The 17023-nt window shown below is 36.7% G+C and overlaps 1 protein-coding gene across 2 annotated transcripts in view; it reads right to left on the bottom strand.

Moving 5' to 3' along the window:
* The window catches only part of Piwil4 (piwi like RNA-mediated gene silencing 4), a 43366-nt gene that overhangs the window by 7958 nt on the left and 18385 nt on the right, over window positions 1-17023 (bottom strand). For both annotated transcript variants that reach the window (XM_077797686.1, XM_026396120.2), the window contains 7 exons: window positions 15502-15625; window positions 14414-14531; window positions 11430-11541; window positions 8964-9148; window positions 6867-6939; window positions 5289-5489; window positions 4083-4186 (listed from right to left, as the gene is read on the bottom strand). In XM_077797686.1, coding sequence (XP_077653812.1) covers window positions 4083-4186; window positions 5289-5489; window positions 6867-6939; window positions 8964-9148; window positions 11430-11541; window positions 14414-14531; window positions 15502-15625 — 917 coding nt within the window. The remainder of the gene's footprint in view (window positions 1-4082; window positions 4187-5288; window positions 5490-6866; window positions 6940-8963; window positions 9149-11429; window positions 11542-14413; window positions 14532-15501; window positions 15626-17023) is intronic.

Here is a 17023-nt window from a genome sequence, read left to right as displayed (position 1 = left end):
ATAAATTCCTGGACACATTCAATCTACCAAGATTGAATCATGAAGAAATAGAAAATGTGAACATACCAATAAGAGAAAGAAAACTGAATCCAAAATAATAATGAAAAATCTCTCAGCAAAGAAGAGCCACAAACCTGATGGCTTTATTGGTGAATCTACAAAACACTTAAGGAATAATCTTTCTCAAACTCTTCCAAAAATATGAACAAAAGAGAACATTTCTAAACCTATAAGGCCAACATTACCTGATATCAAAATCAGACAAGAATGTTTTAAAGCATACATCAATATTCCTGAAGATATAGATACAAAAATCCTCAAGAAATTGTCAAACCAAATATGACAGCACATTAAAAGGATCAGATACCTGGGATACAAAGATGGTTCAACATAAACAAATCAATAAACATGGTATACCACACTAACAGAATAAAGGAAAGAAGTGATCATCACAATATATGCAAAAAATGAAAAGATTTAACATTCTTTCATGATAAAGACTCTCAACAAATTAAATATAGATACCTAAATATATGAAAACCATTTTTTTCTTCATTCAAACATGTCTTTAATTATACCTCCATTGTCTTTCCATTTTATCAGTGGTAACTCTGAGCCTGATATAGTCAGGGTGACCAAATTAAATCCATGAAGATCAAGACTCTCTAAGGAAATATGAGCTTAGATTGCAAAAAAAAATTATGAAAACCACTTTTAATGGTGAAAATAAAAAGCCTTTCCTCTGAGGTCAGGAACAAGACAAAGATGCCCACTCTCACCACTTCTATTCAGCAGAATAATGCAAATCCTATCCAGGGTAGTTATACAGAAGAAAATTTAAAAAGTCATTCAAACTAGAAAGAAAATAGCAAAACTTCTCCTATTTGCAGATAACAGGACCTGATCTATAGAAATACCCAAGAACTCTACCAAAAATTTAACAGATTAACTAGTAAACAAATTCAGTAAAATTTCAGGATACAAAATTATCATACAAAAACCAGTTGTGTTTCCATGCACTGCAATGAACTATTCTAAAAAAAAAAGTAAGGAAAAATCTCATTTATAACAACATCAAAAATATGAAACTCTTAGAAATAAATTTAACCAAGGAAATGAAAAATCTGTATACTGGAAAATATAAGTTGAAGAGGAAAGAAATTGAGGATGACACAAATAAATGGAAAGATATCCCATACTTATAGACTGAAAAATTATTGTCAAAATGTTCATACTATTCAAGTGATCCACAGACTCGGTATAATTCCTATCAAAATTCCAAAAGCATTTTTTCTTTCTTTCTTCACATTTGAAAAGCTGTTTATTATGAACAATTTCAAACATACCGAAAATCCACTGGCATTTTTCACAGAAATAGGAAAGCAATCTCAAAATTTGTGTAAAGCTACAAAAGAAATCCAAATAGCCAAAGCAATTTTGAGCAAAAGATCAAAGGTAGAAGCATCATACTTACTGATTTCAAAATACATTGTAAGGCCATAGTAATCAAAATAGAATGTACTGGCATAAAAACAGACACACAGAATAGAAAGCTCATAAGTAAACTCATGCATATGTGGTGAACTAATGTTTGACAAAAGTACCAAGAAAACACAATGGGGAAAAGAAAGTATCTTCAATTAATTATATAGGGAATACTTAATATCCATGTGCAAATAAACAAAAAAAAGGAAGAAAGAGCAGGAGAAGCAAATAAAAAAATAAATAAAATTGATCCATCTTACATCATAAGGGGTAAATCTATGACTCTGGTCTTGGCAATGATTTTTTTTGGACATGATACCAAAAGCATAGATAACAGTAAACAAGTGGGAATACATCAAACTAAAAAGTTTCTGCACAGCAAAGGAAACAATCAACAAAATGAAAAGGCAATTTACAAAATGGGAAAAATATATGCATACCACATATCTGATAAGAACTTAATATCCAAAACATATAAGGAACCCATCCAACTCAATAATAAAAAAAAAGAAAATATACCACAAATTTTTAAATGGGCAAAGGACCTGAATAAACATGTTTCCAAAGACACAGAAATGGCCAAATAGCCATGTGACATCATGAATCATCAGGGAAATGCAAATCAAAACCACAGTGAGATAGCATCTCACACCAGTTAGGATGGCTATTATCAGAAATTCAAAAGAGAGGAAATGTTGGGAAGGATGTAGACAAAAGGGGACTCTTATACATTGTTGTGGGAATGAAAATTGATACAGCCTTTATAGAAATCAGCTTGGAAGCTTTTCAAAAAATTAAAATAAAACCACCATACAATCCAGCAATCACACTTCTGGACATCTAGCCAAATAAAATGAATCTGTATTTCAAAGCAATAGCTACACTCCATGTTCATTAAGATGTGTAATCAACTTGAGTGTCTGTTGAGGAGCAAATAAAGAAACTGTAATATGAACATTCAAAAGAATATCATTCAGTCTTCAAAGAAGAAAGAAATCGTGCCACTTACAACAACACAGATATACCTAGAAGTCATTGTGCTAAGTAAAAATAAGCCAGACACAGAAAGATAAATACTGCATGATCTCACTTATATGTGGAATCCAAAAAAGTCAATTTACAGACACAGAGAGTAGAGGGCGTTTCTTGGTGCTGGGGATAGAGAAAATGAGGAGACATTTGTCAAAAATACAAGCCTCCCATCTGTGAGATGAGTAAATTCTGTACACCTAAGGCATGCTGACTATATTTAACAACAAGGTATTTTATACTTGGAACAGAATAGAAAGCCCATAATAGAAAGACCAATGAAACAGAATAGAAACTCCATAAGTAAACTCATGCACATAAGGTCAACTAATCTTTTAACAAAAGCATCAGGAACACAAAATGGGGAAAGAAATTATCTTCAATAAGTGATATGAGGAAAACTGGATAGCCACACACAAATAAACAGAAACAAATTTGCTAAGAGTAGATCTTAAGTATTCTCACCACCCCCACTCACGCACGTGAGGTGATGGATTTGTTGATTTGATTCATTTATCGACAAATCATGATGTACACCTTAAATATATACAATTTTTGCTTGTCGATGATACCTCCATAGAGCTAAGGGAAAACTGAAAGGAAATTTTCTCACAAATGGTGACTACTTAAGAAAAAACACTAAGGTGGCTCCCTACTTCATTCCTCACAAAATCCTAAATGTATAAAGAAAAAAAATACAAGTCCTTTATTAACTTGATGGATGAAGTGACATGTATGTCAGGGATCTTATGTGACACAGAAGCACGGTGTTACATTTCCTCTTTCCCACAGTCCCAAATAGATACCTGACCACAAATTTAATGGAGCCAATCAAACCTATTAAGCTGGGAAGAAAACAGCAATCAGCAGCTACTACCTCAAAATATATATTGTTTAGTTACAAATGTTGAATGTCCAGGAACTATGATTTAATGAGAACTTTAGCCACTGCTTAAGCCGTAATCCCTAATCTTGCCTCTAATTTTAACACCATAGCCCCATCAAGTGTCTTCAAGTGTTAATGATATCAAGCATGCATTGAGCATTTACTTTGGGTGGTAGTGTTCTGAGCACTTTGTCTTACAAAATTCCCACAAATGTCTTGCAAAATTGGCACTATTATTACCCCTATTTTACAGATAATAGGAAAGAACAGCAAAGTTAAACTATGCCTCAGTGACAATGTGTGGCAGAACAGGATATAACTTTAGGCAATCTGATTTCAAAGCTCAAATGCTTGCCATAATATTTGGTGAGTACCTGTTACACTGCCTGGTATAGTGCAGATGCTTAGAAAATAAAACATGCACAAGAATATCAACACATCCATAATTTTGAGAAAATGACCAGAATACAAACATCAGCTTGTCCTAATAAATGTGTAAATATATTTAAATGAGGTTACATATTACTCCAATATTTTCAACCACGTTTTTATATATAATTTTATATATAATTTGTGACCATAAGTTTTGGTATATAAAATATGGAAGTGGGCTGATATGTTCTATAGTTAAACTACATTAACAATTTAACTGAAGAATATGTCAGCGTAGTTTTAAAAGTACCTGGTGATTCTAGGATTAAGGCTGGCCACAAATCCAACCACAGCCACTTCCCTGTTGAATGTGTCTTTGCAGATATCAATACCAACCACCATCAGGGACTTTAACTACAAAATTAAATTTGTTAAGATTTAATAGGGTAAGTATTTCCCCCCAACAATGATTAATATGACATGAAAAAAAGACTAGTTACTAATTATTTAATTAAACTTTGTGTCAGAGAGATCAAGATGCAGATGAGGCATATTTTTAAACTGCAAACCAGAGTTAAAGAAGGAAGAACATGATACATATTGTGTTTAAGAGAGTTGCTGTAGTCCAAAACAGCCATCATCCTCTATGGCGGTGAGCAAGAGGCACCAATGGCTAAAGAGATTTCAAGAACGTGGTCAATCCATTCTGTTCTAAAGGAATCTGGAGAGGAATTCCATTCCTGTTCTGCAGATTGCTAAGGAATCCTCACTTGACTAGGCACCTGGGTATGGAAGTGGGCGCCAATGGGAAGCATTCCCCTCACTTCCTCCTGTGGTGTTTACAGTTCAGGAAACAGAAAAGGAATTTCTCAGTTCCCATCACACTTAGGAGCTTCAGAACTTGGACTATGCCATTGCATCAAACTCTGGGAAAGCCCCCACGCAGGGTGCCAGGCTACTCTGAGAGACAGCACTCTGGTGAAATCAGGTAAAGATGGAGGCCAGGGAATAGATTTTAAAATAGCAGCTGGAAGGATCCAAATCAAGCCCTGCCCCAAGTCTATGACAAACTAAATTCTCACTCATGGAATGAACATTGTAAGTTAGAAGTTTAAACTGATGTTCCTTGAGAAGAGCACCATGCCTCACCTTCTCAGGGAATCTCTGCTCAGGGAATAACAGAACCCAGGGTACAGCTCAAGGAACAAACCAAATATGCTCCGCCGTCTGTAACCATAGGTTTTGCATGTACACTATATTAGCTATCAGAAGTAATCTAGAGAGGATTTAAAGCATATGGAAGGAAGTGTGTGAAAGTTATATGCAAATACCACCATCTTATATCCAATACTTGAGCATTTTCAGATTTGGGCATGTTCAGGGGGTCCTGGATCCAACTCCCCAAGGATGTCCAGGGACAACTGTAATTCTGGGATTATGTGATAATATTTCCTACTTTAATTTAAGGATTAATTGATTAATTGATCATTAAAAGGAAAACTGTGACAGTCCTCACAGGTATCTCTACAGCCCACAGCTCGCCTCCGAGTTTACAGGTCATCTGCATGGCAATCTTGGTGGCAACACTCATCATCATTCCCTGTTTATTCAAAGTCCGAGTAAGCACACACTGGCTCGGGACAGGGCAGTCCAAGCTCAAATATTTTTTAATAGAATCATAATAATTCTTCTGATTAGAAGGCAGAATACACATCACCTAAAAGAGAAAAAAAATAGAAGAAGATAAAATCAATTTCATTATGTTTGGGAAAAGTTTTTTAAGAAATGACTACATGGATTGTCTTAATACCCTCTGCCCCCAAGTTCCTCAGAAATAAGACTATCATAGCTACAGTTCCCTTAAATGACCTTTAAGCCACTGGCAAATGCATCAATACCACTTGAAAAGCCTTTTCACCAGCTATTGGCTCTGCAGAGTTGCACTCCAATTTAGCCCGTTTCCCTTGGTTTCCCTTCCTCCTCATTTTCTCTCCTGATCTGATTCTGTTAATGCCCTAAAATCCCCTTCTCAATAGTTCTTCCTCCTACAATTGTGTTGACTCATGGTGGTATAGGAGACTGACCTTGTTCATAGGAAATGCACTAAATGCAATAAAGAATTCAAGAGTAAAGAGCACTGTACCCTCCAATGTTTCAAGAAAAAGAGACCGGAAATGATAAAGCAAATATGGCAAAATCTCAATAATTAGGGATTTAAAAAGGTGCATGAAAGGCTTCTTTTAAATACATGTTGCAACTTTTCTATAAATTTGATTTTATTTAAGTAGGGTAAGAAATCTCTTTACTTAATATAATATCCTTTGGATTTTCTTTTGCGATTACAGGAGAAGCAGAGATGGCTGCACTAGTTTGCATGAGGTATGAAGAGGAGTAGTGGGGGCTGGGCTGAGCAAGCTAGCAAGGTGAGAAGAGGAAACAGGGTGAATTGGAAAAGCACTGCAATATGGAGCAGGCAGAAGCATAACAGAAGAGTAGAAATTTTCAGGAAATAGGAAAGGCTGAGAAATTTTGCCAATTTTAACTTGTCTGGAATGCTGGAGCATGATCTAATCATGTCTTGGCTTCCAATAGCCTACAAAGTCAGCTCTACATGCAGGCACACACTCCAGCACAACTTAGGGAAATGAGGCAATAGCAGATGTTCCACTGTGTGGTGTGGTGCAGGAAGAAATGGCACTTATGAAAGATGAAACACCCAATAGGTGGCAAAGACTCAAAGGAAGCCCGAACTTGGGACATGAGCAAGGAAGGAAGACCCAAACCTCAAAGAATCCCCTGAAATACTGGAGAAATGCGGGGCAACCCAGAAGCTAAGGATGGTAGGCACCCAACAGAGGCTGAAATAGGGGTAAAAACATGTATTTTTAAATTGTTAAAAATAGGAATATTAACTATTGAGTAAAATACTGAGATGATTTTTTTTTTTTTTTTTTTTTTTTTTTAGTGCTTTGGGGGAAATGCAGTGATTTGCAACACAATTTGGGACGGTATGTTCAGGTTCCTTCAACACCACAGATATAAAGAAAAAATTAAAAAAATGTTTATCAAAAACCAAAATGTATCCTATACTTACCAACTGAACATCAGGGTCCACATGTTGCTGGATAGCTCTAAGGAACGCAGATGGATTTTCTTGTACCTTTATGCTACACAAAAAGATGAACATAAGCATTATGATGTTATTAATAGAATGAATTTGCTATTGAAACAAATGAAAATGTTTCAAAATAACAATGAAGTATCATCGTTATCCACAAATGAATTTTCATAACAAACTAGTAATGTTAGGGGAAATAAAAACTAAATAAAAATGACAACCTTGAGTCTAAAATTGTTTTTACCACAAGATATGCCAAAAAATATTTAGTAATCACTTTTATTAGCACAAAAATATAATTTGGTGGAAATGGAATTTTCTCAATTGTAAAGAATCCTTCAATTAATATTTCTGTTGTTCAAAATGGGGTTGAAAGTGAACTTTTAAAATCACAAGCACATAATATCAAGTGACTGAGATAAGGTTCATGTGAGAATATTAATATAAAATTTTCATGAATCATCAGGTCAATGAGACCTTAATTTTCAACTAATCTGCATAATGGGGAAGGGAGGTGAACTTCTCATTACCGGAAGCTTGTTTGGAGCCTGGAATATCTAGCCTTAATCAGTCCATCAGTGAGCAATTATTCATCAATTAGATAGCAGTATGTTAGGGGGCCAGAGGCTACAGAAATAACTCCCACACACAGGGTTCATTAAGTCCAGTTTCTTTATGAAGAATCAGTTTCTTTTATATGCATGATTGGACTCTCCCAATGCTCAATAGTGCCCTTTTAAAATTTCTCCAGCAGGTGGCAGGACCACCAACCTGACTGCTGATTCTAAGATGGACAAGAATGGCCTCAAGCAGTATTTCAACAACTAGATGGTCCTGACTTTTTCAATTCAAACTCCTGCACTGCAACTCAGCCACTATTCCTGCCCATGCCCTCTAAAATCATTAGGCAAATGTTTTAGGTGAGAGAAGCAATGCATAAAAATCTAAACACGTAAATGGATACCTCACTGGGGGGAAAAAGAGGGGAGATAAAATATGGGCTTTGAAACAAAAAAGGCCAGGGAAGAACATGACCTGGGCTTGTTCACTGAATTCATGTAAGAAAGAGCCTGTGATACAAGCCCAAGGTCTTCACACTGTGGCTTCTTTCATAATCTTCTCCTGCTCTATTAGCTCATTGGTTAAGGGAAACTAGAGCAGGGGAAATTCAAACCAGGCGATTTGTTAACAGATTTGATAAGAGGAGAATTCTAAACTACAGTGTAAAATGAGACTTTGGGCATAGCTATAGTTTTCAACAATACTTGTGCTGCTGATGTAATTAATTAGTAACTATGTGTTTAAAGACTAACTTCCCAACCTGCCAGTTAGGACACTGGTACCTCCACTACAACAAAGAAAAAGAAGTAACCATTGTTCTTTCTAAGCATATCGGGTTCAACAAAGTGTGGCCTAATAGACTTTATGGCTTTTTTAAAGCAAAACAATGTTAATCTTTGAGTATGACTGCATAGGTATTTACTCAATTAAAGCTATTTTCTTCATCTTTCTCATCCCCTGAAACAAGTTTAGTATTTAGCACACAGAAGATATAAAACAAATGTTCAAAAAAAAAATGAATGAACTTAGTCTTAACAGAATATTATAAAAATGACTAATCTTGTTATAGCAACAGAATCAGAAATGCTTATTTTAGGTCTATTTCTATATTAAAAGTTAAAGCATAAAATCTATCAAGTAAATCAGGAAATGCAACTTTATTTTTAAATATCCTATTTGTTCTTAAGTTTTAAATAACTGATATGAAAGAAAAAAATTGAGAAGAGAATATATGGACTTATTAAGGATTTATTCTATTACTGAAAAGATTTTGAGGTCATGAGACTTGCCTAAGAAGAAATGTGAAAACAAAATTTCACACAGATCAACCTAAAATACATTTTAGCTTAATAAAGATGTAATCATTACAAAAATCTATCCACTTATGACTATTCTGTTGCACTTTATGTCAGAGAACATTATAGAGATAAGCTTTTGTAGATGCGTCAGCCGTTACTTCCCACCTTCTAACCAAATCAAATTAATGCATGAAAGAATTCAGTATATTCTCACATTTTGGGGTAGGCCACATTAAATCCCATGGGGCTTCCAACTCTTCTCAAGCAGTTCAGAAAGTTCTCAATCACATTTTCTGCTCTGTTACCACATAAAATCAACCACTTATTCAAAGGCTGTGCACTTAAAATCTTGCAAGATCGTATATCCTTGGACCAATCAGCAGCAGACACGGGTTGACACTGAGGAAAATGATTATGAAAGGATTGTATAAATTTATTCAGAGACCAATTAAATACAGTGTAAACATGGCCAATATTTGCCACAATAGAACTATTGTCACAGAATAGAACTATTGTCACAGTCTTAACACACAGATGCTTCTTGGGAGTGGGGGGCATCTGGGAATCATCCCAGGTCTGCCAGGCCCTGGATGCAGAACCTTGGGTAAGACCTCCTCATGGGTCTCTGCTATGTCTGATCCAAAGATCTCAAAGGTTCCCTTCCATTTCTAAGAACCTATGACCTCTATTATGAGTGACGTAGACAAACAGGCTGTACAGTTTGGTTTCCCTTATGCATTCTGACATCTCAAATAGAAAATGATGATTATTGATACTCTTCTCAACATACTAAAATGGACAAGCCCTACAGGGAAGTTAGCACTGTACCTTACGGCAGGAAAGCTACATTTAGGAACAAAGAGGATGCATTAATGTATGTAACATAATTCCCTTGTTCTACAGACTCAAAAGCTGTGGTGGAGAGAAATTGTAGAGCCAGCTGGCAGCAGTGACAGATTGAGAATGCTAGTGTCCTGATGTTCTAGCCAGGGCACTTTCTACCAAGTACTCATTTCCAGCCACCAGGCATCTTCATCATGCCTTGCCTTTAAGTGGCCAGGCTGGGACTCAGCACCAGGAAGAGACCTTGAGAACAAAAGGGAACAGGTCACCCTCCACAGAGAGTTCCATCAGAACTAAGGTTCATTACTACATACAGTGGGAAGAGAGTCACATTCTTGCCTACAACCCTGCTGTCATCCCATGAACACTGTTAGGAGACCCAGAACAATGTGCCTATGAATCTTTCTTTATGACTTTTAGAAAAGAGTTGGCCAATGGCTGGAGCTGTAGCTCAGCAGTAGAGCACTTGCCTGGCATACATGAGGCTCTGGGTTCAATCTCCAGCACTGCAAAATAATATTAATGATGATGATGATGATGATTGGCCAAAAAGTTGATGACACAGTCACTTCTAGCAAGCCCCTACCTCTAGGGTTCAGGTTCTTCCATTTTAATGCCCATTCTCCCTAGGTGACCTATTTCCACATCAAAAAATACAAAAATGAAAAAGAAATAAAAGTTCTGTTAAATATGATTTTACTCACAGAGATGATAAAATGAATCATTTAAAGTATCTTGAGTCCTCCTTCACATATGGACCTGAAACTGCACTTCTCTTTACTGATCCCTGACCTAGTAGGGTAACGGTTTACTGTTTTATTTGCTTTGTTTTGAAAATTAGTTTTTTTCTCTCAGTGTCTCCAATCAATTTTTGTTAATTTGGATAGATTATTCAACAGAAAGGAGAAAAATATCCCCATTTTCCCAATACCAGTTACATTAGTTCAGACATGTATTTTATTATACCAACTAAGGACAAGAAAGCCTTGTAAACTAAATGAAATATAACTGGCCTTAAAAATGGGCAAAACAGAGGGGGAAAGTAGGATAACGTGCAATTTTTGCATAAAATAGGTTTGTTACTCAATTAAAGGCCAGAAGGAGCAATGATTTGTCTCTTGAGGCTATGTTTGGGAATAGGCTCCATGAGAATTTCTTCAGTTTTACGTCAACTGAACAGCTCTTTACTTTTTTGAAAGATTAATAGACACAATGAACACAGCAATTAAGAAACTAACTTTGGTATAAGGAACTCAGTCTAGCAGAATTAATCTTTGCCAGTTAGCAGAATTTTCTTAAATAACTATGGCTTTTTTATTTTTAAGTCATGTAGTATAATAGCCCATAATAGGTGAATATGGTTCAATTACACAATACTGGTTTTTGGGGGGCGGGAGGTACTGGGGATTGTACTTAGGGGCACTCAACCACTCAGCCACATCCCCAACCCTATTTTGTATTTTATTAGCAGCAGGGTCTCACTGAGTTGCTTAACACCTCAATTTTGCTGAGTCTGGCTTTGAACTCGTGATCCTCCTGCCTCGGCCTCCTGAGTTGCTGCAATTATAGGAGTGTACCACCACACCTGTCTGAAACACTATACTAATTTCTAACAGACCTATATCGTGTCCACTGGGTGCTACTAAGTCCATGAAAGTAAATTTGTACTGAAATGGAAATTGGAGGGGACCTGAGCCTTAGGACAAAGGAAGGGCAGGGACATAGCCACCAAGAAACCCAACACATATCTGTAAGTGCCCAGTTACTCTGGCAAAGGATCAAACTTACAAATGTTCAAGTAAACAATTTCAAATGAAAATAAAACCATTGTACTTACTACATAGTCTTGCATTAATATTTTCTCTGAAGGCACAACCCGGCCAGTCAGAGACAACTGGCTTCCAAAATGCAGTCCCCAGGTCTCCAGCTCAAAACGAGCATTCTTGTCTCTGTTGAAAGAAGTGTTTTAAGTCAAAAGAGCAATGATTCTCTAATGGTTCTTAATCATTAGAGATAAAACCATAACTCACTGAATTCATCGGGGGCTGATTTTCTGTCTTTAGGATTCCTGGCTTCTATTTCGACTCATCTCCCGCTCCCCTCTAAAGAATTACAGGACAAGCATACCCATCTGAGAGATGCAGGGGTGGGAAAGGGCTTCCAGTGGGGCACACTGGTTAGAAAAATGAGCTCTCAAGCCAGGCCAGCCTGGGTTTAGGTTGGACCTTTTTTTCTTTTTCTAACTTTTTTTTTTTAGTTGTAAGTGAACATGATATCTTTATCTCATTTACTTATTTTTATGTGGTGCTGAGAACTGAACCCAGTGCCTTATTTATGCTAGGCAAGTGCTCTACCACTGAGCCACAACCCCAGATCCTAGGTCTAATCTTTATATGTGATCTCTAGCAAATTTTTAAATCTTTCAAAGTATTAGTTATTTTACTGGCAAAACATTGGGATAACAAATATAGCTACTACAGAGAGCTGATGTAAAGATTAAATATGACAATATATGGAAAATGACTGTCATGTGTTATATGCTCAGCAAATGTAGACGTTATTTCCAATAACAAATGTGTTAATAAGAAGTCATTTGGGGGCTTCTGGACATGAAGAGGTCTTCTGGGAATATCTGATTCAGTAGCTTGGGAGAGGATGGAAGATGATAAAGGGGACATAAGGATTTAAGCTTCAGAAAACCTGTAGGACAGACAGGCAAACAGGTTAACTATGAGGAGAATATTAGTATTACTAACAATGACAATCTTTCATGCTTGACTAGACGTTGGCTTGTAACTTAATAAGCTTTAATCATAGGTTATGCTTTAATCTAATGACGCTGTGATATGGGGTAATTTCTACTGTGCTTTAAGCTCCTGACTTTGTCTTCAGTTTCTGACACAGTATCCAGCATACACTAAGCCAGGTACACCTCTGTATCACTATTAAGCCTCCAACTCAATTTTTTTTTTTTTTTTTTGGTACGAGGGGCACTTAACCACTGAGCCACATCCACATCCTTTTTATTTTATTTTATTTTGAGACCAGATCTCCTTTTTATCTTGAGACAGCATCTCACTAAATTGCTGTGGCTGTCTTTGATCTGGTGATCCTCCTGCCTCAGGCTTCAATCTCCCAAGCAACTGGGATTATAGGAATGTACTGCTGTGTCCCACTCCACCTCATTCTTTAGAGAGGTTGGAACCACTGTCATTCTGTGACAGCTCATTAGGTCCATCTATTAAGGTTATGTCTTATCTAGTCACACTGAATCCTTTGAATTAATTATTTTTGCTTCATATACTGTCTTCCCAAAATGGGAAGACAAGGCTATAACTGGGCAAGAAATGGGATAAGGTAAGTGGCATTACTCAAAGGTAGCAGGAGGATATATCAGGAGAAATAATCTGCAGCCCAGAATAAGGGATAGAGGGGAATTTCTCCAGTAGACCTAAGTCAGGGCATGTCCAGAATAAATTTAAAAAGTATATCATAAAATGGACACTACAAAGCTACTAGCCTGATAACAGAGATGCACATTTATCAGATGGAAACATTCCAGAAAACCTTTGAATGAAAAAATTATAAAACATGATTTATGATACTATAACATTTTCTGAAAAAGAATAGTATCATATGTATTTGCAAATATTTTAAAAAACACACACCATTCACTAAATATGATTCATCTGTTAACAAATAATTACTGAGTTATTTCTCTCAATTTGCTTATATTCATATCCAAATTCTTTTGTAAGTTATTATTTTTTTAATTTTAAAGAAAATTAATTGTTTGGCCAGGTGCAGTGGTGTACCTGTAATCTCAGCTACTCAGGGGGCTGAGGCAGGGGGAACCCAAGTTCAAGACCTGCCAGGGTCTCACTTGAGTAAGACTCTATCTCAAAATTTAAAAAAAAAAAAATTATAAAGGGCTGGGTATATAGCTCAGTGGTAGGGAATTTGCCTAGCATGTGTGAGGCCCTGGTTTCATCCCTGATTCTGTAAATAAATAAATAAATAATGAAGGAAAATGACCATTTTACAACAATGTGGCCCAACAGAAATACAATTTTAATTTTTCTAGGAAGCACATTAAAAAGGTTAAAAAGTAACAAAGGAAATCATTTGTTAAACATACAACATGTAACTTAGTATATCCAAAATATTATCAATTGAGGATGTGTTTACTTGCCACATTTCAAGTGCCCAAGAGCCACACAGGACTATAATATGAAATAGCACAATTTTAGGATATCAGAAAGGAGACCCAGGAAGGAGCACAATTCTCTCATCACACATTGCACCACATGGTTGTAAATAAGGGTAGGGACACAGTCTGAGAATAAGATTGACTGAACAAAAGGACAAAGGCACTTGAAATTTAAAGTCTATGTAGTAAAAGCTTACAGTTCCAGCTCCTAAAGCCACTCTGAGCACTCCTAACCCTGAATACTGGAAGCCTGTCAGGGTTTTTGGCTGTCTTCTGTTTTTGTTTCAGGTTTTTTGTTTGTTTATTTCAGATTATAGCTCTTTACATAAAAAATTCCCCAGACCTCAATTCATTAAACATGTGCAAGCACAGCTGTCTAACTACAGTGGTGCTGCCCCTCCAGCTCGGCCTCCCACCTCTTCCCTTCAACTCACTACTCCTGAGCATTTTGCATGAAATCTCTGGGCTCCAAACAACACATTTCAAAAGGGACTTCCTCTGAATCCACAAATGAAATGTTTGCCTAAAGAATGAAGCATCATTTACATCATCCAATTCTACACACTTGGCTTAGGCAGGGCACATGCAGCCTCAGTAAGGTGATCCAGTACCTCTGGATGTCGTCAGCAAGCCTGGCCAAGCGCTGCTGCCGGCCCAAAGGACTGAGCCGCGTCTCTTCAGCCACGGCCTTCATCAGCTGGAAATCAGAGGTTGCCTGGTCAGTCAAGCCTATGAAGTGTCAACAAATACAGTGTGGGAACATGAGCAGACGCTGCGGCCCCAGTCTATCTCAAACACACCTGAAGCTCTTCCATTTAAACTGAATCAGATTCACTAGGACAGTACTGTCCCATGCAAGCTACATGTCATTAAAGTTGTTCTATTAGCTGTGTTTAAAAAGCCCAAGAGAAATAGATGAAATTATTTCAAGTAATATACTTAACCCAGTATATTCAATACATTATCATTTCTACATGCATATAAAATTCATTACTCAAGTAGTTTTCTCTTTCTTTGTATTTTGCATTTGCAGCACAACCTTCTTCAGTCTCTCCATGTAGCTCATCACATTTCAAGTGTCCAATAAACTCATGTGGCTCATGACCAACAAGGTGGGCTACAATATGACACTACAACCAGGAATGAGCATCCCTCCATTCGAAGATTAAGTCCTATTTTTCTAACTGCAAAATGTGTGTGTGTATGTGTGTGTGTGTGTGTGTGTATAAAATAACTGATTTAAGCAATACAAATACATAAAAATAGAAAGTCCTCCTTTCTTAGCTGTACTGTATTAGTTAGATAAACATTACTAGAAGTACTGGAGATAATTATTCAGATTCTAGTATATGGTGAGGATTACCTTGTGGAAGCTAATGCAAGAAGAAACTAAGGATCATTTTGGAATCATGCTAACAACATATGACAAAAATCAAAGTCATACTGCTTCCTATACTAGTGAATTTAAAAAACAGAAAAGAGCATGTTTGCTGTAGGAAAATATAGAGAGGCCTACTTTGCAACAAAGTAACAAGTGAAATACATGAGATAAAGGAAATAGATGTCTTTACTACTGGATAAATTCCTTAAAAGGCCCATCCTCCATGAGTTAAATTAGTGCTTTGGCAAGGTTCTGTCCATTGCTAAGGCTCAGAAGACTGTGATTAGGAGCCTGACAGTTATAAAACATAAATGTTACCTGTTAGAAAGCAGAGCTCAGGCATCAAGTGGACAATTGGAGCCTCAGTGTTGTGATTTTTCTTGCTTTTCAACAGACTAACAAGCACTGGCTGATTTAGGTCAGATATAGTAATATTATATTGCTATAAAATGCAAAGTTAATGAGAAAAAAGGTCAATGTGGAAACAGTGCATCCTTACTCATAAGCAACAAAGAAATCCCCAGATGAATATATAAGCATATCTTTTCAGTGGAGGGGAAAAAACAAAAACAAAAAACCCCAAAGCTTTCTGCTCCTCACAACTTATTACTAGAACTTGTCTTTTATATCTGAGGGTCAGTTTTATTCCTTTAATTATCTCTTAAAATGCAACACTATTTTTTAAAAGTCATTACCCTACTTTCTCTGGGTTTCTTCCAGATTCAGAATCGCCTCCAGCTGGTTCTATACATAATCCAGTGATCCCCTGGGGCTAACTGAAAATAAGCATTTCCATTATCTGTGACTGAGACTCACTGCCCCAAGATTAAACAATTGCTTCTAAACTTCTGTGTTCAATCTGAAAATGTCCGTACACAAGATGAGGGCAAGCATTATACTGAGCAGACCTCAGATTTCTCAAAAAAGCAAGCCAATCTTTAACATTCAGGCTGGTATGATGTTATAAGAAATCAGCCCAGAAATCCAACAAATGGGAATCTGATCCCCAGCTCTTCCATTTACCTGGACTGTGACACTGGAGAAGTTACTCACCTTCCCTCTTCTATGGAATGAGGATAACAGTAGGTGAGAGGTATGCTAGGTAAACCTCTAGCACCGTGTCTGGTTTGCCAACTGTCAATGCATACTCCACTCCATTCCCTTCCTAAACTTGAAGTTCAAACATTCTCATCATCGCAAAAGTTTTTTTCCAATGACAAAGGTTCCAATTAACACCCATTTTCTGTACAATTAGTGACAGAACTAGAATTATAATTTATAAAATGCCTGGGCATTATAATTAAGGATGTAAGATGCATTTTTATATTTTGATAAGGAATTTTAGTCATCAAAATAAATTTAAAAAACAACTCAGAAATCATATGTTAAAGTGGTGAGTACAACTAAAGATGTGGATAAAAAGCTTGGAGAAGCCTTTATCAAGAGTCTTTATGCATGACCTCACTGATTCAGTGCACATGGCATGCTTCCTATGTTCCAGAAATTGCAGGCAATACAAAGACAAAAGAGGCAGAGTCCTCACCTTTACTCATCACCACATTATCTGTGAATGGAGAAGCACAAGTAATGATATGCTAAGCACATGATTTTCCTCATTTAATCCTGACAACAAAGCTGGCAGTTACATGCTATCACCATCCCCTCCATGGATGAGGAAACGCTGTGAGAGATTAAACAACTTTCCAAAGCATCATAACTGGAAGTTAGCCCAGCCCAGGATTTATCCCTTCACTCTGCTTGATATACCTCTTAGAACTGTGTCCCTGGGCCAGTATACCAGGGAAGGCTTCAGGAGAAAGGAAGTGCCAAGGAAAGGCCT

The sequence above is a fragment of the Urocitellus parryii genome, chromosome 4 (genome assembly GCF_045843805.1).
Source record: "Urocitellus parryii isolate mUroPar1 chromosome 4, mUroPar1.hap1, whole genome shotgun sequence".
Lineage (NCBI taxonomy): Eukaryota > Metazoa > Chordata > Mammalia > Rodentia > Sciuridae > Urocitellus > Urocitellus parryii.
This window is presented reverse-complemented; position numbering and strand designations above follow the sequence as displayed.